Source organism: Orbicella faveolata, unplaced genomic scaffold (assembly GCF_042242905.1).
Source record: "Orbicella faveolata isolate gen_17 unplaced genomic scaffold, um_ofav_v1 contig_15, whole genome shotgun sequence".
Taxonomy (NCBI): domain Eukaryota; kingdom Metazoa; phylum Cnidaria; class Anthozoa; order Scleractinia; family Merulinidae; genus Orbicella; species Orbicella faveolata.
Genome location: NW_028301542.1, coordinates 2,841,673 through 2,865,706, shown reverse-complemented (window position 1 = coordinate 2,865,706; position 24,034 = coordinate 2,841,673). Strand labels below are relative to the sequence as shown.

The 24,034-nt window shown below is 38.8% G+C and overlaps 2 protein-coding genes across 2 annotated transcripts in view; one reads left to right on the top strand and one right to left on the bottom strand.

Annotated features, from left to right (window-relative positions):
- Positions 1-24,034, bottom strand: part of LOC110055061 (uncharacterized) — a 40,067-nt gene that overhangs the window by 6,896 nt on the left and 9,137 nt on the right. Inside the window, exons 2-11 of the mRNA XM_089287939.1 lie at positions 10,570-10,698; positions 9,253-9,642; positions 8,419-8,567; positions 7,919-8,093; positions 6,576-6,691; positions 5,419-5,548; positions 4,650-4,769; positions 3,808-3,948; positions 879-1,112; positions 73-266 (exon numbers count right to left, since the gene is read on the bottom strand). Of these exons, the coding sequence (XP_089144065.1) occupies positions 73-266; positions 879-1,112; positions 3,808-3,948; positions 4,650-4,769; positions 5,419-5,548; positions 6,576-6,691; positions 7,919-8,093; positions 8,419-8,567; positions 9,253-9,642; positions 10,570-10,612 (1,692 nt within the window). The 5' untranslated portion in view covers positions 10,613-10,698. The remainder of the gene's footprint in view (positions 1-72; positions 267-878; positions 1,113-3,807; positions 3,949-4,649; positions 4,770-5,418; positions 5,549-6,575; positions 6,692-7,918; positions 8,094-8,418; positions 8,568-9,252; positions 9,643-10,569; positions 10,699-24,034) is intronic.
- On the top strand, positions 16,244-23,839 carry LOC110053803 (protein phosphatase 1 regulatory subunit 3D-like). The gene is made up of 2 exons (XM_020760089.2): positions 16,244-18,168; positions 23,089-23,839. The coding sequence occupies exon 1, from the start codon at positions 16,773-16,775 to the stop codon at positions 17,385-17,387; it is 615 nt and encodes a 204-aa protein (XP_020615748.2). The 5' UTR covers positions 16,244-16,772; the 3' UTR covers positions 17,388-18,168; positions 23,089-23,839.

Below are 24,034 nucleotides of genomic sequence, written 5' to 3'. Positions count from 1 at the left end.
GAAAATCTATTCCAAATACTGAGATTCTCCCACAAATGACCTAGCAAAAAAAAAAAACACCTTTACACCAACCTGCTTAAAATTGTCCTTGTTTTCAACTGAAGATTTGATACCATTGAAGGCAGTTTCGTATTCCTTGGCTGTATCCTTGATTCTCACTGCTATTGTCTTCAGAGTTTCCCACTTCATGCGAGGAGCAAACAATTTGATTTTTCCAAAAATATCAAAGCCCTTTTTCCCTAAAAATCCGAGTTTTCTTGCCACCTCTAAAATGCAAGGTGTCAAGGAAAACTTATCAGGCAATAAATTGCTTTTCAATCGAGTATCGTAAAACCAAAACCAACCCAATTACTTACCAATTACACCAATCTCGAACCGCAGTAAAACCAAAACAAACCAAAGTAATTGACTGATTACTCGTGATACTCAATTGATAACCCTCTAATAAATTAGAAATTATTAAATTGTTGAATAATATTATCTTTGGTCTTCTTCGCCGCGTTCGATTGACTGTTGATAACCATTTGTTGTGGCTATACAGGGCTTAGAACAGATTTCAATTGAGTGTCGTAAAATCAAAACCAATGTCATCACCCTAACCAATCACAAATGACACAATTAATCCAATGAACCAATCAGGCAGCTGACGCGAAGCGCGGGAAAATGTGTGCGAACGAGTCACGACTGGTTTAGGTATTATTTCTGATTGGGTGAAAAAGTGGCGCGAGTTTTTTAAGCCAATCATGTAGCGTAGTAAAGCAAAACCAATTACTTCTCGACACGCAAGTGAAAACTAGTCTACCGGAAATCTTTTTTGCAATTTGCAAACATGTTTAAACTAACATTACTTACAAGAACGTTGAATGCCGAAGTAATACCTTTCTTGAGAACATTAACCCTGACACCACGTTTTTCTTTGATCACGTTTTTGAGAAAGATGAGCGCCGCCTTCCCCTGCACATTGCTCGCGTCTCCTAGCAACATGTCCTCAGCCTTTCTTTTCATAATTCTGAGCAGTTGCATTGGGTAGCCTCGTTTGCTGTTTCTGTCTAATGTCCCGGATTGAATCATGGATTTAACAACGTTACCATCCCTTCCTTTGGCTCTGGAAGCTGAAAAGCCGGAAATGAAAGATTAAAATTCGTAGGCATCTACGGTATTTATAGCATTTAAAACAAAAAACAAAAAACCAAAACTACGCACGCCGATTGGTTTCAAGACCTCGATAGAAATACAGAACTAGCATGAGTTGTTGACATAATGATGGCGCGAGCAAAGAGAATTTAATTACATTTTGATGGTCAAAGTATACAGATTGTTTTCTGTTTTTCGTGGCGGAATTTTCTAAAGGGAAGAGAAAACATGTTCTCCGTGTTTCTATCGAGTTATAGAAATACCCGTGGAGGTTAGGGAGAACTCGAAAAAGCTGTCGAAACACTCGCCTGTTGGCTCGTGTTCCCACAGGATTTTTCGTTCTCCCAAACTTCCACTCGCGTTTCCCATAACTCGATAGAAACATGACACATGTTTTCTGTTTCTTAAGGTTACAGTATACCTTCGGGTCGGCAATTTTCTTCAAATTTGGATTTTTGGGTCAAAATAGAGGCCGAAGAATAATCTCTAATTTCTGAAAAAAAATTTTGAAAAAGGCTAAATATTGGCGGAGAAATGGCGGTTTTACGTTTTCACCGGAAGTAAAAGTTTACCTCTTGATTGACAGCCCTATGGCGCGTATGCAATCAACCGAGACGATTTTCGCGGGAATTACCTATATGGATGTCACGAATTGACTGCTCAGTTGATCAGCATTGTTGTTCTGACTACCCAGCATTTTTTATATTAGGCGTGTCTCTATTAAGTTATAAGTAAACATAGACCACGTTTAAACCATGGACCGGTTCGAAAAAGCGAAAACAGCGAAGAACGAATGAAAATACATCAATGAGTGAAGAAGCGAAAGTTCGCCACGCGGATGAAACTATAGTTATCGTAGAAGGCGGGCAAATATTCGTGGTGAGAGAAAAGAAAGGTTCTGTAAAAATTTCGGAACTTGACAGCAATAACAGGGATGCTGACAGAGACTCTTCTGATGAGTCCGATATAGACGAATCGTCGGACTCATTGAGACCATTTGAAATATTATCCATGCACAGTTGCTCACACACAGTAGCTCTCCGCGCTGTCTTTTGTTTGTTTCCTTCGCTCAGCCACTCTAGCGTTCGTATCCTTTTTAGTCTTCCCCATTTTGCCAGACCAGCTTCAAGAAATACCGAGCTGCAGAAAAATTATCTCTCTGTCTTCGGTTCCTTGAGCGCATTGCGAAACACAAGACTTTTTAAAGATTCGCGCGTAAATTTCACCAGGAGGTTAACGGTAGTAAACTTTCCCTGCACTGATTGGCTTAGTTACCTGAGAACCCAGTTGAAGGCGTTTGTGGGCGGAGTTTGTTCGCAAAGCAGAAAATTTTTCTTAGCGCTGTTTTCTCGAATAAATTTTTTCACTTGAAGCAGGCACTTTAAGGAGTTATAACTCAAAGGAAATTCGTTCAATTGCTCTTAAATTTGGACAGTGGCTAGTTTAACATATAAACTACAAAAGCGTGTCTGGGAATTGTTAATTTCGAAATACTTTTTCTTCGAGAGCGATTTTTGTACGATCACTCCACATTTTTTTAATCCATTTCGAAAATGTTCTGTAACTTTTTACTGCAATCGAATATGCCAAAACGCAGACACGTTTTTTAAGCGCTTTGGGCCCTGAAACCGAGGAAAAAATTAAATTGGCGAAAAACGAAATTCGCTTTGACTTGTAGCTTTCGAAAGGTGATTCGGGCGCTCGCATTTAGTGGTCGTGAAAAATTCGACAATTCATTTTCTTTCAAAATTGTTGGTATAGTTTGATAGCCAGCTCCATAAGCTTTAATTTGATATAGGGGTTTAGTTATCTACAGCTTAAACTGCACGCGCTACATCGCTTGCGCGCGAGACACCCCTGAAGGTATACTGTAACCTTAAGTCTTGCAGTATTTTGGCGAGAGTGAAAATAATCAACGACTCTGCAGACTAAATTGTGAAATTCATTATCCAACTTTTTTCTTTCTAGAGAAACGGACCTGGAAGCGTGTTTTGCACTGAGAAGGTTCAACCAATCTGTCAAGCCCATTCCTTCAAATACAAATATAGATATTCAACATTATAATCCATCAAATATTTTCGCTTGCGCGCGACTGATCTAAACACGTCACGTGACCGAATATTCCCCAGCTGAAACTGGGGAATGTTCCAGAATATTCCCCAATTTTCAACACTGCGCGCGTTGCAAAAGAGATTTGAAGAATAATGAACACAATAGCCTCCATTTGGGGCGGAAATATGCTCGGATATTTGTCCTTGGACATTATCTGTTCCGAAAAGCGAACTGTGAGCTTTGAGGAACAGATAATGTCCTAGGACAAATATCCGAGCATCTTTTCGCGCCAAATGGAGGCTATTTGTGTATTATTCTTGAAACGTTTTTCGCAACACGCACGGTTTTGAAAATTGGGCAATATCACTCGGATATACCCCAGTTTTAGCTGGGGAATATTCAGTCACGTGACGTGCTTAGACCAGTCACGAACGAGCGAAAATATTTGATGGATTATAATGAACAATAGCTTCCATTTAGCGCGAAAACACGCACAGCATCTGTTCCAGACAAATATCATTTTCGCAAGCTATTTGCACAGGACTAAATGTTAGGTCATATAACAGATGACGCGACAAAAATGCGAACGAAAATAAGGATCCTCGCTAATAATCCCCTTACTTGTTCCAGGCCTGCCGTTGCTTCCTGGGGGCCCGGAGGGGGCCCTGGTGTCCCAAACTCCTTCATCATAACACACTATGGTACCAGCTATCATGTCCCTGCCGCATCTCCTGCCTTTTCCACCCTGACTACCGCGGCCTCCTGCAAACAAATAAAAAATAGGTCTGCAATGTGTACATGGCGGACGACTTATTCCAGTTATGTAAATTAATTTTTGGTTATACTTGCAATAACAGTTACCTGTAAATTTTAATTCAAATTAAGACAAATTGGCTAGACTGTTCGATTAAAACGGCAGTACAGACAATTGAGAACAAATCACACAAGTAAATATGGTTCCAATCCCATCGAGAACAACCGCTCGAGGCTTGAAGAACATACTTTATTATACGGCTAACTCCGTGAGTAGGCAAGATGAATCCTGTGCTGTGATTGGCTACCCGAGCGGGGCAAGATGGCGCTATCTTACACGGTCGGGAGTACCCGCTGTGTCCCGCAAGAAAATAGCGTTCTTTTTCCAATATCACAGATCCTTTATTGACCAAGCTTCCTGGTTCAAGATGGTTGGATACTGGCCTCGTTCTTTTTTGGGTCTTTATGGACCCGGTCTATGAACACGCCAATATTTACCCATGTTGACTTCATATTTGGTCAATAACCCATATATCTTTCACAAGACTCTCTTCTTTGGGATCGCGCCATCGTAATAGCAGCCGATCCTAACTTGCACTTCCACATGATCGTAGAATTTATAAGCTGCGATTCTGTGATCGCCTGCAGGTCAGATCGATGCGGAAGGCATTTTTCATACGCTCTGCGGCAATAGTAGATAACTTTCTTACCCTTTGCTCCTTTTCCATTTGTGGCCGCCGGGGCTCCTTTTCCACCACACGATTTCAAGACTACCGTACCCTTTATCTCTCTCCATCGGATTTTTACCTTTCCGGCCTTCCCTCCATTACCTTAATAGCAATATATCCACAACGTTACGATAGTTCAAATACTTGTGGCCCTGCGCTGAATCTAGTTGGTATACGAGCATCAGGGAATAAGCAATACTCGTATTCTCTTTATTAGACTGGAACTAGCATGTAATGGAGGCTCAAGCGGTGGAATATCATCAAAAAGAGATTTATGTCATTTGAATTTGAAAAAACTCCCGCTTAGATCACCATAGCTAAACATCGAATCGCTGCCCTGATCTTCAAACTTGCACCCTGGCTTTGCATTAACAAAAGAAAAGTATACGCAACATCCAGAGGGTTGGGGCTACTCCCTTATATGGCCTATTTTGGTATGTGCAGCATAAAGGGTACGGTTTTTTATCTGTTTTGGTCTCAAATAGAGTATGATTTTTGCACTGTAGTCTTGAATTAGATAGGTTTTTTTAGAAGAAGCTTCTTTGTCATCATTATAGATAAGAACATCAACGACAGCCCTCCACAATGTCTTTAACATCGGTCTGACCTAAGGAATTAATTATAGGTCATAAATAAGGTAGGCAAAATCACAGATTTTGGTCTTAAATAGGGTATGGGTTTAAGGAAGTCCCTCCACCCACTTTTTCTAGGAGTCACCACTCCCCCGCTCCGGGACATAACAACTCATTACCTGGTTTTCCTGCATTCCCTCCGTTGCCTCCATCAGGTCCTTTGGTCCCAGGAATTCCACGAATGTAATCTGGACACCCATCTCTAGATACTTTTCGATTACTGCAGTCTCCTGCCGTCCTACCAGGTTCCTAAATAATATTTTAAAAGAGCTACGTCACGGTTTGGCCATTTTGAAAAGTTTAGCCTAAATTTTTTAAGTTCGTCGTTTTTAATCCGTGTTGTCAATCTTTTCCATCCTTAACCATCCTTATTCCTTTATGGTATGTTACTATCTTTTCAGTGTTTTTCTTTAACTTATATTTTCAGGTTACCTTCAGTTTAAAGTTAATTTTTTACGTGGCAAAAATAGCTCAAAATACCGTGACTGAGCTCCTTCAAGAAGGTCATTTTCTATAACTTATGTGATGAGTAAGCATGTGAGTTGCCTGGATTAATCATTCATTATGGTGTGGTTTTTCTTGTAGGCTCTCATAGACCTTAGCAATCTCGCCATAAAATTCCCAAAGCCCTATTGGAGCCACGGTGAAAATTTACCGGCAAACTGAGAGCTGAAATCAGAACAAAATTGCACACGTGTTTCTAAAATCATGTTTCAAGGCGACAGGTTCCCAAAAACTTATGCCACTATAATAAAAATTGGCATTTCAAAACTCGACGGTTTGGCTTTATAGGAAACCTCGCGACAATTTCTCACGTTCTCCGAAAGCTACCTTGCGTTGCGTCATTCTGTCATTTTTATGCTCTATTTTATGTTCTACCATAGCTTTCAACCAATGAGCGCAAGAATCCTGTCGGATATTGTAAAATTGTAAATTGTCGCAAGTCGTTATTCATTCTTATTATGTGGCTTGTGTTTGTAGCCGATCTGAAGTGCGCTCTTATTGGCGAACTGAAGGGCATTATTCTCCCGTAATGCCCAAGGGCTGATTACGCAAAGACAGAGCAAAAGGCCATGTAGTAAATAACTTTTTAACCTCGAATGTTCGGTCTTTACGGAAAAATCTCAAACCTTGGATGCCATATTGACCTCGCTGTCGTTCAATCAATACGGCTAGGTCTCGGTTTGAATTTTTCCCGTAAAGACTTCACACGCGACCAATAACTAGTTAATATGACAGACTCGAATTTCTTTAAATTTAAGTTCTTTTGACTCACTGATTTGCCACTGTTCCGCGTCTTCGCTGCATCTCCACCATCCTGGCCTTTATGTCCATTGCCTCCGTTGGCAATGACGTCAAGATTACCAAGAACAACATCAGTGAATATTTCAACTGCAAAAAATTAAACATACTGAACATTTCACAAACACATATTGACATAAACGGCTCATACAGGCCACGTTCGACATGTCAATATTCTGTACGTGGCTCCGAGGCTTTCAGGACAAACCTTTATATTTGGCGGTGTTTTCTTTGTATCCAAGTCTCTTTTGGGAATTGAGAGACAAAAGAAACTTTAAAAAAAATTGCAATTTCTGGTTGTAAGCCTCAGACCAACTTTAGAATATTGATATATCAAACGTGGCCTATTAACGGGCAGTTGAAGGAATGGTGGTTTCCACGCCGCACGAGGACGACGCCCGGGGGACATCGGAATGAAAAACTACATTTACGAAATTTATTAAATTAATTTAATACGCCAATGAAGGTGCAGTTAGCATGAGTGATATGGATTATTGAAATTCACGTTATCTTCGATTCTCCAATGCACACATCATTGTTTTCGGCAAAACATGAACCACAGAAGGTGTACAACGCACGTGCAAAGCAGATAACCCAAACAGTTGTGAGTTCGAATCCTATCTCATGATCAGTCGACGCCAATCGGTAAATCGCGCATCCGGGATTGCCAAATAACCGCAGGCTTTTAGAGACGGACCATAATTTCTTTGAGGGGGGAGGGGAAATTTCCCCAAAAAAATTGCAGAAAAAGCAATCATGCAAGGGGAACCACGGAAAAAAAATAATAAACTGCTCTCTACTAACCAGGGCCTACTTTTGGTGTTAAAAAATGCTTGCGCAACCTATTGCCCACCAAAAAAGTCATGCAGAACCTATAGGTGAGAAAAACAAAAACAGAAAAATGCCCAAACCCGCGCAGAGAAATAATGGTCCGTCCCTCATTACCCATCCTCGATTCAAAAGCAACACGCAAGTAAAACCGACAGAAGCGAGTGACTATCTTTCGGCGCGGCCACAAATGAGCTTTGTTCGGAAGAATATCGAAACGACGGCTCGTAAAGTCCAAAATTCTAATTTGAGAAAAAAAAATTGTCTTCACTTTGGCGAAATTTTATCTGGTATTCAATTTTCTCCAGCCTAATGAAACATATTCAAGAGGGAAAAGGAAAAATGTAGGCAACTCATAAATAATTTCTGACTTGACCTGTTTTAGTTAAATTCCCTCTTGAACAATCAATGTACATGCTGAATCGGGAGCAGAAATTCCTGTAACGCAACAATAGATATTGAGGCAGTTCAACTATTTTGACTTCTTACCTTTAGGCCCGTCAAAGCCGTGCTTTCCATCTTCTCCATCTTTTTCGGTTTGCACTCGAGTTTTGTAAACCTGGTTCCAGTTTGGTGCAGAAACGTCAAGTTGACTTCCTGGAGAAGCAACGATTCTTCTGGCAAACAACTTTAAATTTGTGATTCCGTGTAGCTTGACTGATCCCTGGAGAGGTTTTAAAATAAGTATGTTAAAATTAGAACACCCTAGAATTAACCGCAGTCAAACTTATTGGAGTCATTGAAAATAAGGTACTGTCTCACACGAGGGTGGTTTTTAATTTTAGTGTTTTAGCTCCGTTGATAGTTTTAGAAGTAGCTGAGAGTATTAAAACAAGCAACGATGTTTGTTTAATAGGGTTCGTGAATTCGAACTTTAAACTAACGTTTTATATTTGAAATAAATGACGAAAGACAGAGGTGCTTCTCCAATTTTACGGAGATTCGCCCGGGATTAATTTAACAGATACTCAGTGTGAGAATAATTATACCTGAATATAAAGGGTGTCTGTGAGGATTTCCACTTGCGGTGCGTGGCGTACATTTTGCCGCGTTGCATCAAAGTTTAATCTCCTTTGATTCCTTAATTGTTCTTTGATATAATTCATGTGAACAACTCGTCCAAGAACGCGATAGTGATCTGGAAAAAAAAAATGTATTATGTAATTTTGTATATGTACATATTAACTATGATATGTAGTTCCTTCGGGGATACACGAGTCTTTCTTAAACAATTATTCCACGAGCGCGCGTTGGACCGAGTTGGCTGTAACCATCTCATATCCAACAAGCGCGAGTGGAATAATTTTTTTATTACAAACGCCCCAAAATTATAGAAAACTAGGCTACAATAAAAAAAAGCCCCGATAGTTACGTGTACGCTTTCCATATTTGTAGAGCTTGTTATAATTGCTCATATATGATTGCTAAGCCAATGAAATCGCACGATCTAATGATCCAGTGTTTAATAATTATTGATATACTGTTTCCAGAGAATTACTGACAAGGAAGCTTGTAATAAAAAAAAAAACAGAATTTCTCTTTGTGGTCCTCTAAATGCATTTTGGCATTCTAATAGTGCGTATGCACATGACCTCAGGGCAGTCGTAATGGTGTTCCAAAACAATGAAACGACCACCACGTTGGTGTACCAAACCAATCCTGGGGGAGTTAACTCTTTCCCTATGCAAAAATTTTCTTCTGTTCCAATAAATTTACATGACTACTAATGAAAACGCCCTATAGTAGAAAATTGAGGTCGGCTTTAGTTTCCTAAACGAGTCATTTTTGTCAAATAACTTAAACTTGCTAACATCTCCTCTGACCTTTCTTAAATTCGCAGATATAAGGTGTATCAATTCCACCACGTTGATCACTAAACAGGCCTTGAGATCCAGGGGGGTAGTCCTTTGACATCACAGCATGGCTTCCGTCACCAGACGGTTCGTTATCTTGCCATTTGTCTGTAATAGTCAGCGGCTCTCCACTTACCCACTCCCAGTTGTTTCCTCTTTTCCTTAATCCTATGTGCCAATCATTGGATCCTTGGAGGGTGCGTTTTTGAATCTCTCTATTGATAAACTGCCATTCTTCTTCTGTTTCCATGGAAACAAGGTCTCCTTTTTGGCGTCTGCAACTTTTTCGGTTTTTGGACCATGGTTTGCCTGATTCATAAAACATGTAGCAGGAACTGCCAAAACATATGTTTGAAGTCGCTAGAAAGAAATAAAGAGACTGGTAATTATTAAACTGTCTTTATATTAGAGGCACAATTCTTGTCTTGCGTTAGTTTTTTGTGCTAGTAGTGTGTGTGCCTTAATTTTTGGTATTAGTGTTAGCAGTGTGCTTGTAAATTATGTTTTGGTTTGTGCTTTAAAAATGTGAAAAAGCTAAGCATCGTAAGCTGTGTACTACTGAGTATTGCATTAACATTAATTTTTGTAAGTAAGTAGGGCAAAGTGACAATATTGTAAGTTATGATCGAAATCAAATTGTTTGTAGTACTTTGTATTGTAATTAGTCTCAGCAGTGTTTTGTTGTGTGTTCGTAAACAAATAAATTAATTAATAATAAAATTCGTTTCGAACAACTTGGAAAAGTGTCTGGTTATGTGTCAATTTAAAGATGGCAACCAGGTGAATAATTTTTGAAGTCGAATCACTGAACCGCTCTGTCTATTTTGAAGGATAAATAATTTAAGAACAGTGGCCTTGGTTACTATTTACTCCCCCATGTGACGTAGCCTCCTATGCAGACGCAAGACACACAACCGCTAAAAAAAATGAGACGGCGAGGCCCGTGAAATTCGTGAAAAATTTTGCGAGATCCATCGGTTTTGACGGACCGTTCGCGAACCCTAGTTTTAATTTCGATCTCAAACCTCTACATGCAAAATATTAACAGTGAGCGTGTTTCTGTATGTAAAGTGGAGTAAAAAAACCCTAGGTATGTTAGGTTGAAAATTGAGTATAGGGTGTTTTTACAAAGTACAAAGTATTTGTTTTTGTTTCTTTCCTGTAAAAATTGGAATCTGTCCAGAGGTTCGTAACTGTGGAATAGCAGCCTCTGCTTCTCAATGAAAGCACTTCATATCACACATCTTGAACATGTATCTACTTAAGCCGAAGTACGCATAGCCTTACTCGTTCCCATGTCGACGATAGAGGGAGTCTGGATCCAGCTCATGCTGGGAATTTCTGGATTTTCATTTTGGGATCGATCACCTAATGTGGTCTCTGCACATCCACCAGTGATCCTCACCTGATAGGAAGCTATGAAAAGTGAAACAAAAATGGATAAAAATGTTAAGCAACTTTTCCACTTTTTGAAATGTTCAAAAATAAACAGAACAACACGAACATATTGCTCGTTCGCTTTCATTTGAAAGGTCACACATTAGGGTTTCATCCACAGACTTAAAAGTTAGAACCCCCTTCATTTTGTACAGCATAATAAACAGTACCACGTGAAAGTACTGCTAAACAGCTTATAATTGAATGGTCACACACTAGGGTTTCATCCGCAACACGGTCAAAAAAAACATCAGAGTTCATTGTAACGGGAAGGATTGGAAAGGAAACGAAAGGACAGGACAGGTGAAGAAGAGAAAATAAAAGAAAGAGTACAAAGGGAAAGACAAATAAAGAAAAGGAAAGGAAAAGAAAGCGAAGCAAAGGAAACGAAAACAAAAGGAAGGAAAGGAATAATTATAGGGAATAGAATATTGATTTCAAGGATAACTGGTCACTGCTATTGGCCAACCAGCTGACACCGGGCTAAGAGAAGAAAAACCTTTCATTGCTCAGCTCCCAGAGCAGGTTAAAGTGGCACCCCGCAGTGCACAAGGAATCTCTTGAAGTGACGTTACAGTTTTACAAATCCGAGTATGGAGTAACAAGTGTTTTTTTTCCCACAAATTATTCACAGCTTTCGAGAAACTGAATATTTTCCCAATTTCACTGGTATTTGCCTTTCATAGTAGTGTCTTGTCTTAAAGGAGCTAAGTCACGGTATTTTGAGTTATTTTGGCCACGTACAAAATTACCTTTAAATGGTAGGAAACCTGACAATAACAGTTTAATAAGATAGAAAAACACCAAAGAGGTATTAATAACCCATAAAGGAAGAAGGATGGCTAAGGATGGAGAAGATTAACACGGATTACAAACGACAAACTTGAAATATTTAGGTTAAAGTTTTCAAGATCCGCAAACCGTGACGAAGCTCCTTTAACCAACGGCTTTCCGGTTCTGACAACTGAAAAACGACTCAAATATAATCCGTGAACTCAGAACTGACAAGGGGTTCGACAGTTCCTGTCAAAAGGCCAAGCCTTCAATGTTGTTCCTGACAACAAAATGACAAATGACTAACATTTTAGATGACAACTGACGGAAAATATCCCGAGGATTTAACGATGTTAAATTACCACGATTGAGAGTCAATAAAAAGGTGTCATATCGAGTCATAACGTTAAACTAATATTACACAAATATAAAAAAAGAAACATTATTACAGCGTAACATACCTAAAGCTAAGGACAAGAAGTGAAATGAAATGGCCGCAAAAAGCCCGAGAACTTTACCAGCCCAACGCGCCATGTTTCTACAAATAAGAGAAGGAGCAACTGATTCGAAAAAGCTTTGTCATCCATTCTTAAGATTCTGACTTTCTTCTAAATTGTGTAATACAATGAGGTTACTGAAAGAAAGTGTTTACATGAACCTGCTGTTGCACAGTGCAGCACCCGGGTCAGAGCAGAAGGAATGTTATGACTAAGCTCACCAGCTGAGCAAGAGAAAAAGTGGAAAAATCCAAGAAAAAGATATTTAAACTTGATTTCTATAAAAAACCAAAGTTTTTGAACTTTTTGAACTTTTTGATTTAGCGAATTGACCAGTTGTTCCAAGGTATCGCCCAGTATTATTTCTGTCTCAAGATCAGCCAAGAAGAATTCTCGAAAGCTTTCAAGCTATCGACTGCGTCTCGGTTTTTCATAACGGTGTCTCGAATTTTCCCTACCCACCTCGTGGTTAGATGACGCTATACATGTAAACACGGAACAAAGTCATCTACTGCTGTCGAAATACGGCACACAGCAGAATACATTTTATCGAGTTGTATCTGATGAGTCTGCAAGTATCAAAGTGACTTTTTTGCTTAATATAAATCTTAATATCATATTTTCGTTTCAATGTAAAGAATCATTTTGCGTTTAAACTAAACGCTAAGCAAACTATAAATTGCAGTAAAACATTTGTAAATTCCGTCTTCCAGTCCCATCTTATCCAGCCTCATTTTCCATTCTACCCGTTGAGAACTTTAATATATCTGTCTGTATCCCGTAGTCACATTTGTAGTTAGTGGTTTTCTTTCCGACCACAAAATGTCCTCTATGAAATGCAATAAATCTTTTATTGACGAAGTTCGTTTAGTCAAGATGGCTCATGTATGAAGCACGTAAACTCTAAACAAGTATGCGTAGTCGGCCATTTTCTGGTCATTTTCTTTATTGTTTAACCATCGGCAGCCTAATTAATAATTAAATTTCGCGCGCACTCTACATTTAAGTCCCGGATATGTCGCGGCATTGTGCGCGATGTGAAGCCCCATCCACACAACGATGGAGCAATTTGAAAACGCGACAATCACCGGTCGTTTTGGATTTATTTTTGGAAAAAGAACTTGAGCAGGGAAATCACTTGATTATCGTGAGGTCATCGTCTTCAAAACGCTCCGTTTTCAAAATGTTTTCTGTCCACACGAAAACGATAAGCCGGCGTTTTCAAATCCCTCCGGTTTGAAGAGCGTTTTCGAAAAGCTCCGTTATGGTGACTGATTAGAATGGGCGGTAGACCCAACGGTAGAAACAAAGCGGCTAAGTTTTCAAATTCCTCCGGCATAGTGTGGACAGGACCTGAGTGTTGCCCTCGATTTTTTTTATTATTATTATTTTTTTATTTATTTATTTATTTTTTTACTTGTTTAAAGACCTCGACTGCTCTTCGGTCCATAAACAGTCAATAAAGAACTTTACCAATATCAGTAGCCATCTTGACCTCACACTTGGTCAATAACCCATATGTACTGTTTTAAGTTGTTTTATTTTTCGTAGTAATGACTTCCCTTGCAACAAACGGAAACAATATTCTGTCACTTTATCCGTCTTTGACATCCATTCCTTATCTGTGATTCCACTCCTTGAGTTGCAGACGCTGTTGTAAAGGACGTTTAAGCAAAATGAGTGTTTCTACCAGCTTATGTTTTAGCTAGATATTTGTCTCATTCAGTAAAATATATATTGTGTTCGAAGTTATGATACTTCATCTTCAGAATGGTAATGAAAAATGTTTACAATTTCCGTAATGGGAATAAACTTGTAATAAACAATAATGTAATAAACTATAAATAATGTAAGAAACTTATACGGACAATTAAAAACTTATTGTGGCAATAAATAGCCAACGGTTCTTCGACACGCGCATACCTAACCCAGGGCGGGTACGTACTCCCCGTAAATTTTCGTGGGAATGTGCAACGTGGTTTCTTAAAAACCTTTTTACCCTAATGTGAGGAAGAGCATCAGAGACCACTTCTCATTTTCACAGTCGACAACTGATTCACTAGTCTGTCGTGCACCTAAGCAGTCTTGTTTCGCTAAGAAACCTTTGGTCATTCTCGTCCCCAGTGCAACTCGATTTAAAATGTCGTTTCGAGTAGCCGACCACCGGAGATCTGGAGGCAAGAATGCGCTTGGACGGTACAACGAGATCGCGTGACAAGTTACATAACGAATTTCCTATTGTATTAAACAGCGTAGTATGCTTTGCTTTGTTTTGCAGCAATGAAATTTAAGGAGAGTACTTGACATTGAGTTCTCTGTATTTGAGCTATGTTCATTCTTTTATAACATCAGCCAGATTTCAGAACCGCGAAAGGATCTACTCTTCCACGTAAATGTTCCTAGAGGGAGATAACTAATCAGGTTCAAACAGATTTGCATACAGTGGAATCTCGAAGCCTTCCAGATAACTCAAACTAAAGTCATTTCCCTTGTCTCAGTAAACACTGGAATTTTAGCCCTGATTTCTCAAGCTGCGCGAGTTTTTCAAACCAATTTTCGTTTCCCTTGGAGGTTCCAAAAGTCAAGGTTCCACTGAATAAAAATGAAAATGTAAATACTGATTTTGTTGTTACACTGGGGAGAAAATAATATCGCTTCAATTCTCGGTTTGCAACCTAACTTGCTCCAATCTTTTAGCCGACATTTTGAACCTCTTTGCTTCAGATATATTTTATCTGACGAAAGATCAAGGAAATATGGAAAAGGTGTTTGAAGAAAAAAGACGAACAGACGGTGTTTGATTGCATTTCCAAACACCGAAAAGACAGTTGAAAACACGACGCGTAGCGGAGTATCTTTGACGATTTTCGAAGCGTTTGGAAATGTGGTCAAACACTGTCTTTAATATTTGATATATATTCTTAATCGAAATTATAACTAAGGAGAAAACGGAGAAATAAAGTTGTAAAAATCTATTCTAATTAGATCAGATTATCCAAACACCGTCACGGTCATGTTCCCTTTGTTTGAACTCAGTGAATTATTAATGAGTTTAAGAAATCTCGTGCCTGTTTTACGGCACGTGCCAGTGACCACCAAACAGACACCTTGATAAACAATTAAAAATTTGCAACTTATGAAGAGTGAAGGTCACGTATATGACCTGTTTTAGGCAATTAATAAACCGTCGGAGCCTGTCGCGCAAAAAATATGAATATTAAGAAAATGAAAACACTGGCGTGGCCCCTCAGACTGCAAGCTGTCTCATTTCCTACCGTTTAATGATTTTTACAATTACAATGTTCCCGTTTAGTGAGGCAATTCCTAGACAGTCAATGATGAGACTTCATATAAAGGCGAATAATATAAACATATTTTACGTGCAGTCTGTTAGGTCAGCCAACATCACACACCCGTCTAGAGAGGAAACATTGCATAATTCAATTCATTGCTTACATATTTCTAAGTGTGCACAAGTCGCATGCCTGAGTGTACTGAATAATATAACCTTGAACTTCAGTCTCATGGCGGTGCTCCCCCCGGTGTCCTCGACGTTAACTCTGGCATGTACGATTTCAACATCAACGTCATGGTGGAGGTGTTCTTTGCTGAGCAGATTAAAATTTGCACAGATGCTTTGCTTTTGTCTATATTTTTCTCCTTTCCTACACGAAATTAGTTCCCCAGCTCAGAGCGATGTTAAAGGCATTGTGAAATGCTTTCGTTGATGATCTTATCGAAAATGATGAAATATTAGCTAAAACATATCGAACTCAGGACTAGTGCAAAAAATCATACCCTATATGAGACCAAACTGGCCAAAATCGATACCCTATTTCTGACCAAGACGGCCGCACGTCCTATGTAGCCCATATAAGGGAGTAGCCCCCTTCACCCGGGAGGGGATTGGGCGATATTAACGGTATCTATAGGAACGAAGTAAGATCATTAAAAGTGCAACGGCATTTTTGCGTCTACATGCATCAAGTCACGATTTTTTACCTGTCAGTCAATAAAACCCTTATAAAAACCGTTGCAAACCTTGCCACTCAAACACAAAACGTACTTCCCAGTCACAAGAGGGGCTTGTAGGTACTTTTGGGAATTATTCAGTGGTATAATCTTACATTGTGGATCAAAGTTGTCTTGCCCGTTAGGAAAAGGAAAAAGTTTTGATACAACAGTAAGTACTAAATTAAAAACTTTTCTTTTCGAAATCTTTAGATCCTTTTAGTGACTTCTCAAAATTTTTTTGCTTTACGATTTTTATTTGATAATTCAGTTATCTAGTAGGTCCTAGTGCATCTACGAGTACGCTTCCTTGATAAAAATTGTTCTAATTACACTAAAAATAAGATTATGATACCGTTGTAGAAATCGAATTATCTAGCGGTGATGAAAAACAGGCACTTAGTACTTTGAAAGCTTTTTTTTTTTTTCTTTTCATTTTTTTTTTTCTTCTACTGAAGTGTGAAGTAACGCAATTCCTACATTTGCATTACGCGCCACATTAGAATCCAAAGCTAAAGTCGTCCGTTCGGATACAGTATCTTCGGCTGGAATAATTAAATATACCCTTTTAACCTAAAGAGATTAGAATTAGAGTCATAAGACAAACGATCGTCGCAAATTCACCATAACCGATGATTCAATTCTAACTAAACCACAGCCTTGGAAAAGCGTGACAGTTTTCATAGGTACGCATGTCGTGCAAAGTCAACATAACACAAGGTCAACTTTACTCGACAACCCTCTTGACAGTTGTCCGTTACTCGTACAGCAATGAAAATGAACGGACAGGTTAAGGACTCTAGGCCAACTTCTACAACGTCCAGGGTGAAAAGAGTTTCGTTTGCGGATTTTGTTGGCCTAAAGCTTGAGTTTGTAAGAACCATTACACCCTCCAGCAGCGAAGACGACTTATGTACACTAGACGACGCGTTATGGAAAACCAACTGTGACGACACTGAGGCACCAAAGAAGCGGGTAAAATGTCTGTACCCGTGTTTCGTTCAACCTTCAGAATCAACAGACAGTTTCATGAAGAGGGTTTACAGCCAGAATGTGTGCCTCGAGTACATCGTGTGTAATAACTTTGTTATCACCGGGCTTATTCGGGTGACAAATTTATCTTACATGAAAGAGGTGTCTGTCAGATTTACACTTAATGGATGGGAGACGTATCAAGATATTTGGGCGGATTTCATGTCCACTTGTTCGGATGGCAGAACAGAAACGTTTATTTTTCGTATCTCAATACCTCATGACTTTGAAGTAAATCGGTATATGGAGTTCGCAATTCGCTATCGAGCCTCAGACAAGGAGTTTTGGGATAATAATGGCCGTAACAATTACCAAGTTCGGTGTTCAGAAAGGCTCGTTTTACAAAGGGAATAAAACGATAAAACGAGATTGCTTCTATGCAACAGAGCGACCATGGCTGGCATGTGTTTTTCGAGCCGGCCTTTCTGATTTATCCGAGAAAAACAGGTTGACTAGAAATGTTTCTTAGACATTGTTTATGAACACTTCCCTTAAAAAAATTAGTTATACCAATATAACAATCTAAAAATTTCCCCTTGAGAACTACAAAGTGTGTATCCTCCGACAAATTTCATTGAGTCTTAGCCCTTTGCATAGACAGACAATTGTTATTTCTGTAAAGCAAGAAGGCTTCCGGTCTTTGTTATTTACATCTTTGTAAAAACGTGCACAATATCATGGTCATACATATTTCTCCAACGTCGTCATTATTTAGTTTGTCACACTGATCTTGATATTTTTCACTTGGTCGGAAAATACATTAGTCACAGTTTGAAAACCGTATCAAACGTAACTTGAAATGCTATGCAAAATACATACTTAAGAAAACAAGTCAACATCAAGACATTCGCCTTTGTATTCAGGAAATAATTTTGCAATAATAAATTAGCAAGAAGTCAACAGTCAGTCAACCATGTTGTAAACGGTTAGTTTATCTCACTGTGATGTAGACTGAGTCGATCAAAATTAAAAATAATGTAGATTGTATTTCTTTATGTTGTATTCCGTAGGAAATGCTGAAATATTTTACGTTCATGTCATCTATGGTCATGTCATGTATTTTAGGCAACTGCATTTGCTAAAACAACTGCCACTGACTAAACATCTACAACACACACTGCCTGTACAACATCAGGTATAAACTCGACTACTGCTAACCACTGCTAGAGGGTTTAGAATTAGTTGTATATATGGATGTATAAGCATTAATAGAGTTAAAGAGGGTGGAATAAGTAGTGACAGTTGAAGACAGTTATCAAGTTAATGATATTGGTTATGCTTTTAAGAGATGAGAGAGCAGCTAGAGTTTCTGTTACTAAACTAGTTAATCTAAAAATTATAAATTAAACCGTAAGAAGTGATGTCAAATACATTTCTAAGGAAATGTAGAAGTGAACTTACAAAAGACAGTACTTAAAGTTCGGGTGATTGAGTTAAGTTCAGAAAATTTAGTTACAGTTGAATTGTAGGAGATGGACTAAGCAGTGCTGTAATTAGCCACAGTTGTAAAGAAAAACATGGAGTAAGTGGTGGCGTATGTAGTCACAGTTGTAGAGTAAGAGATGGTGTAAGTGGTGGTGTAATTACTCACAGTTGTGGATTAAGAGGTGGTGTAAGTGGTTAAGTAATTAGTCAAAGTTGCAGAGTAAGAAGGTGGAGTAAGTGGTGATGTAATAAGTCACGGTTGTAGATTAAGAGCTCCAGTAAGTGGTGGTTTAATTAGTCACAGTTGTAGAGTTAGAGATGGTGTAAGTTGCTGTGTAATTAGTGACAGTTGTAGAGTAAGAGATGGTGTAAGTGGTAGTGTAATTGGTCACAGTTGTAGAAGAAGAGATGGTGTAAGCGGTAATGTAATTAGTGACAGTTGTAGAATAAGAGATGGTGTAAGTGCTAGTGTAATTACACACAGTTGTAGAGTAAGAGCTAGATTAAGTGGTGGTGTAATAAGTCACAGGTTTAGAGTAAGGCATGGTGTAAGTTTTAGTGTAATTAGTCAGAGCTGTAGAGGAAGAGAGAGTAAGTGGTAGTGTAATGAATGACAGTTGGAGAGTATAAGATGTTGTAAGTGGTGGTATAATAAGTCAGAGTTGTAGATTAAGAGCTGGAGTAAGTGCTGATGTAATAAGTCAGAGTGGTAGAATCTGAGATGGAGTAACTGGTACTGTAATTAGTCACAGATTTAAAAGTAAGAGATGGTGTAAGTGGTGGTGTAATTGGTCACAGTTGTAGAGTCACAGTTGTAGAGTAAGAGGTGGAGTAAAGGGTGGAGTAATGAGTCACAGTGGTAGAGTAAGAGATGGTGTAAGTGGTGATGTAATAAGTCACAGTTGTAGATTAATAGCTGGAATAAGTAGAAGTGTAATGACTCACAGTTTTAGTGTAAGAGATGGTGCAAGTAGTGATGTAATTGGTCACAGTTGTAGAGTAAGAGGTGGAGTAAAGGGTGGAGTAATGAGTCACAATTGTAGAGTAAGAGATGGTGTAAGTGGTGATGTAATAAGTCACAGTTGTAGATTAATAGCTGGAGTAAGTAGTAGTGTAATGACTCACAGTTTTAGTGTAAGAGATGGTACAAGTAGTGGTGTATTTGGTCACAGTGTAGAGTAAGAGGTGGAGTAAAAGGTTGAGTAATAAGTCACAGTTGCAGAGTAAGAGATGGTGAAAGAGGGGTTGAATTGACCAAAGTAAGAGTAAGAGGTGGATTAAAGGGTGGAGTAATGAGTCAGTTGTAGAGTAAGAGATGGTGTAAGTGGTGATGTAATAAGTCACAGTTGTAGATTAATAGCTGGAGTAAGTAGTAGTGTAATAAGTCACAGTTTTAGTGTAAGAGATGGTGAAAGAGGGGTTGAATTGACCAAAATTGTTGAGAAAGAGATCGAGTAAGTGGTGGTGTAATTGGTCACAGTTGTAGAGTAATAGGTGGAGTAAAGGGTGGTGTGATTAGTTACAGTTGTAAAGTTAGAGATGGTGTAAGTGGTGGTGTAATTGGTCACAGTTGACGAGTAAGAGATGGTGTAAGTGGTAGGGTAATTAGTGACAGTTGTAGAGTAAGAGAAGGTGTAAGTGGTGGTGTAACTGGTCACACTGGTAGAGAAAGAGATGGTGTAAGCGGTGGTGTAATAATTCACAGTTGTAGATTAAGAGCTGGAGTAGGTAATAGTGTAATAGGTCACAGCTGTAGTGTAAGAGATGGTGTAAGTGGTGCTGTAATAAGTCACAGTTGTAAATTAAGAGCTGGAGTAAGTAATAATGTAATAAGTCACTGCCAGTTGTAGAGTAAGAGATGGTGTCAGTGGTTCCTTGATTGATCACTGTGGTAGAGGAAGAGATGGTGTAACTGGTGGTGTAACTGGTCAGAGTGCTGGACGAAGAGATGGTGTAGGTGGTGGTGTAATAAGTCACAGTTGTAGATTAAGAGCTGGAGTAAGTAGTAGTGTAATAAATCGCAGTTATAGAGAAAGAGATCGAGTAAGTGGTGGTGTAATTGGTCACAGTGGTAGAACAAGAGATCGAGTAAGTGGTGATGTAATTTGTCACAGTTGTAGACCTAGAGGAAGAGATGGTGTAAGTGGTGGTGTAATTAGTCACAGTTCTAGAGAAAGAGATCGAGTAAGTGGTGGTGTAATTTGTCACAATTGTAGAGTAAGAGATGGTGTAAGTGGTAGTGTAATTATTGACAGTTGTAGAATAAGAGCTGTTATAAGTGTAATTGGTCTTAGTTGTGAAGTAAGAGATGTCGAAAGTGGTGATGTAATTGGTCACAGCTGTAGAGAAAACATGGAGTAAGTGGTGGTGTAATAAGTCACGGTTGTAGAGTAAGAGGTGCAGTAAATGGTGGTGAATTTATTCACAGTTTTAGAGTAAGAGATGGTGTAAGTGGTGGTGAAATTACTCACAGCACTAGATTAAAATTTGTAGTAAGTGGCGAAGTAAATAGCCACAGTTGGGGAGTAAGGGTGAAGTAAGTGGTGGTGTACTTATTCACAGTGGTAGAATAAAGGATGGTATAAATGGTGTTGTAATTACCTACCATTATAGATTTAGAGGTGGCTTAACTGGTGGTTTAAGTACTTCACTGTTGTATAGTAAGAGATGGTGAAAGTGGTGGTGTAATTAGTCACAGTTGTAGATTGAGAGTTAGGGTAAGTGGCGGTGTAATAAGTCACAGTTGTAGAGTAAGAGGTCGGGTAAGTGGTGATGTAATAATTCACAGTCGTAGAGTAGGAGATGGTGAAAGTGGTGGTGTAATAACTCAGAGTTGTAGAGTAAGAGGTGGAGTAAGAGATGGAGTAAGAGGTGGAGTAAGTGGTGGTATAATTATTAACAGTAGTAGAGTAAGAGGTTTGGTAAGTGGTGGTGTAACTAGTCACAGTTGTAGAGTAAGAAATGGAGTAAGTGGTGGTGTAATTGCTCACAGTTGCAGAGTAAGAGGTGGGGTAAGTTGTGGTTTAATAATTCACAGTTGTAGAGTAAGAGATGGTGTAGGTGGTGCAGAAATTAGTCATAGTTGTAGAGTAAGGGTGGAATAAATGGTGGTGTTTTTAGTCAGAATTGTAGATTAAGAGGTGTAGTGAGTTGTTCTGTAATTAGTCATAGTTTAAGAGGAAGATATGGTGGAAGTGGTGGTGTAATGAGTCACTGTTGTAGAGTAACAGATGGTAAAAGTGGTGGTGTAATTCACCACAGTTGTAGAGTAAGGGCAGGAGTAAGTCATGGTGTAATAAATCAGAGTTGTAAAGTAAGAGGTGGAGTAAGTAGTGGTGTAATTAGTCATAGTTTTAGAGTAAGAGGTGGGGTAAGTGGTGAGGTAATAAGTTACAGTTAAAGAGCAAGAGGTGGAGTAAGTGGTGTTTTAATAAGTGACAGTTGTAGAGTAACATATGGAGTAAGTTGTAATGTAATTATTCACAGCTGTAGAGTAAAATTTCTAGTAAGCGGTGGTGTAATTATTCTTAGTTGTACAGTAAGAGGTAGAATAAGTGGTGGTGGAATTAGTCACAGTTGTAGAGTAAGAGGTGGAGTAAGTGGTAATGTAATACGTCACAATTGTACAGAAGTAGCTGGAGTAAGTGGTGGTGCAATTAGTCACAGTTACAGAGAAAGAGGTTGAGGAGTTGGCGGTTTAATTAGTCCAGTTGTAGAGTAAGAGGTGTAGTAAGTGGTGGTATAATTAGTCACATTTGTAGAGTAAGAGGTGGAGTAGGTGGTGGTAATGTAATTCTTAACGGTTGTGGAGTAAGAGATGGTGTATCCTGATTTTGGTGTACGATTGATTAGTCACAGTTGTATATCTAGAGTAAGAGGAGGAGTAAGTTGTGGTGTAATTATTAACAGTTGTAGGGTAAGAGGTGGAATAAGTGGTGGTGGAATAAGTCACAGTTATAGAGTAAGAGGTGGTGTAATAATTCGCAGTAACTGTTTAAAGTATGAGGTGGAGTAAGTGTTGGTGTAATAACTCAGAGTTGTAGAATAAGAGGTGGAGTAAGTGGTGGTGTAATTAGTCAGTTATAGAGAAAGGGTGGGATTAATTGACGGTTTAATCAGTCCAGTTGTAGAGTAACAGGTGTAGTACGTGGTCGTGTAACAAGTCACAGTTGTACTGAAATAGGTGAATTAAGCGGTGGTGTGATGATTCACAGGTGTAGAGTATGAGGTGAAGTAAGTGGTGGTGTGATCAGCAACGAACAGTTGTGGAGGTGGAGTAAGTGGTAATGAATGGGGTAAGAAGTGTAGTAAGGGAGAGTATTATGGTAAGATATTGAATAAGAAGGACAGTAGTGGAATTAGTGATTTTTGAAAAGTAAACGTAGTTGTGGATTAACGACTAACAGATTTAAGAGACAGCGGTATTGATAAAGTTAATTAAGAAAAGTGGCATGTTTAGCAGTGTTAGGGAAAGAGATGGCTTAGTTGTAGAGGTTCAGTATTGAGAAGCAATAGCAAATGATTTCAGGAAACGACAATGGAATTATTGTAGAAACTCTATATAACTATCCAAGAAATAATTACAGATAAAAAGTTTTACTGATGTTTCAATTTAATCTATTTTTTGCAGGGCCTAAATAAAGACATTTCAGTGATGCGAGTTGTGTAGAGACAATTTACCAATACTTTGTAAATGTAGAAAAGCCATCAATGCACAGTTTGTGAAAGCCCACTAACCATGGTAACCGAGAACACAGTAACTGACTTGCCTATGATATAATAGCTTAGAACAACAATGAGCTTATTGGCAGCCAATAGCGGTTAAGAGACTACCATAAATACTGGTGTTTTGTAAACTACTCTCCTGTTACGCCCCGGGTTGTGGGACACAATATACAGAAGTAGTAGACACCGCGTGTAAGAAGCTAGTGGTTTAAGAACCTACCGGCAGAAATTTGCCATTTTAAAACCAAAAAATAGAAGAACCTGTTCAGCCAAGCTAGATCAAGTAGGTTCTTATATACGGGTTACAGTTCAATCATGATAAACCTTTTAACCAAGGAGTGTGACTTTCAGATTGCAAATTTATATTACAAGAAAATACATAATACAGTAGAGAATAAATACTATATATTTAAGGATTAGATCCAAGTTTATTCACTTTGTTTCGTTTTTTTTTTTTTTTTTTTGTTTTGTAATCAACAACTATACCTGCTTCATGGAAATTAAGGACATTGTTAAGAATGTACTTACAGAACCTATTTGGCCAGAACAATAAGGGCTCTTACTCACGGGTTTTTGCTGTGCCACTATCCATTCTTGGGTTACGTTCTGGTGACGTTTTGGTTGTGCTCTTTGATTAAACTCTTCTGCTGTATCAAGTTGTGTCTGTTCTCTTGGTCTCCGAAGACTGTTTAGTGTGCTGTAACAGATCTAGCTAGATCTCTGCCTTCCAACAGCTAGCAAGTTGCTCCGTTCAGAAACGTGTTTTCTCGGGCCAAAAACCCATTATTTCAGAACTCCCTGGACAATTAACATTATTGGTAAAATTTGAAAACGACAAGAAGCGAAGAAAA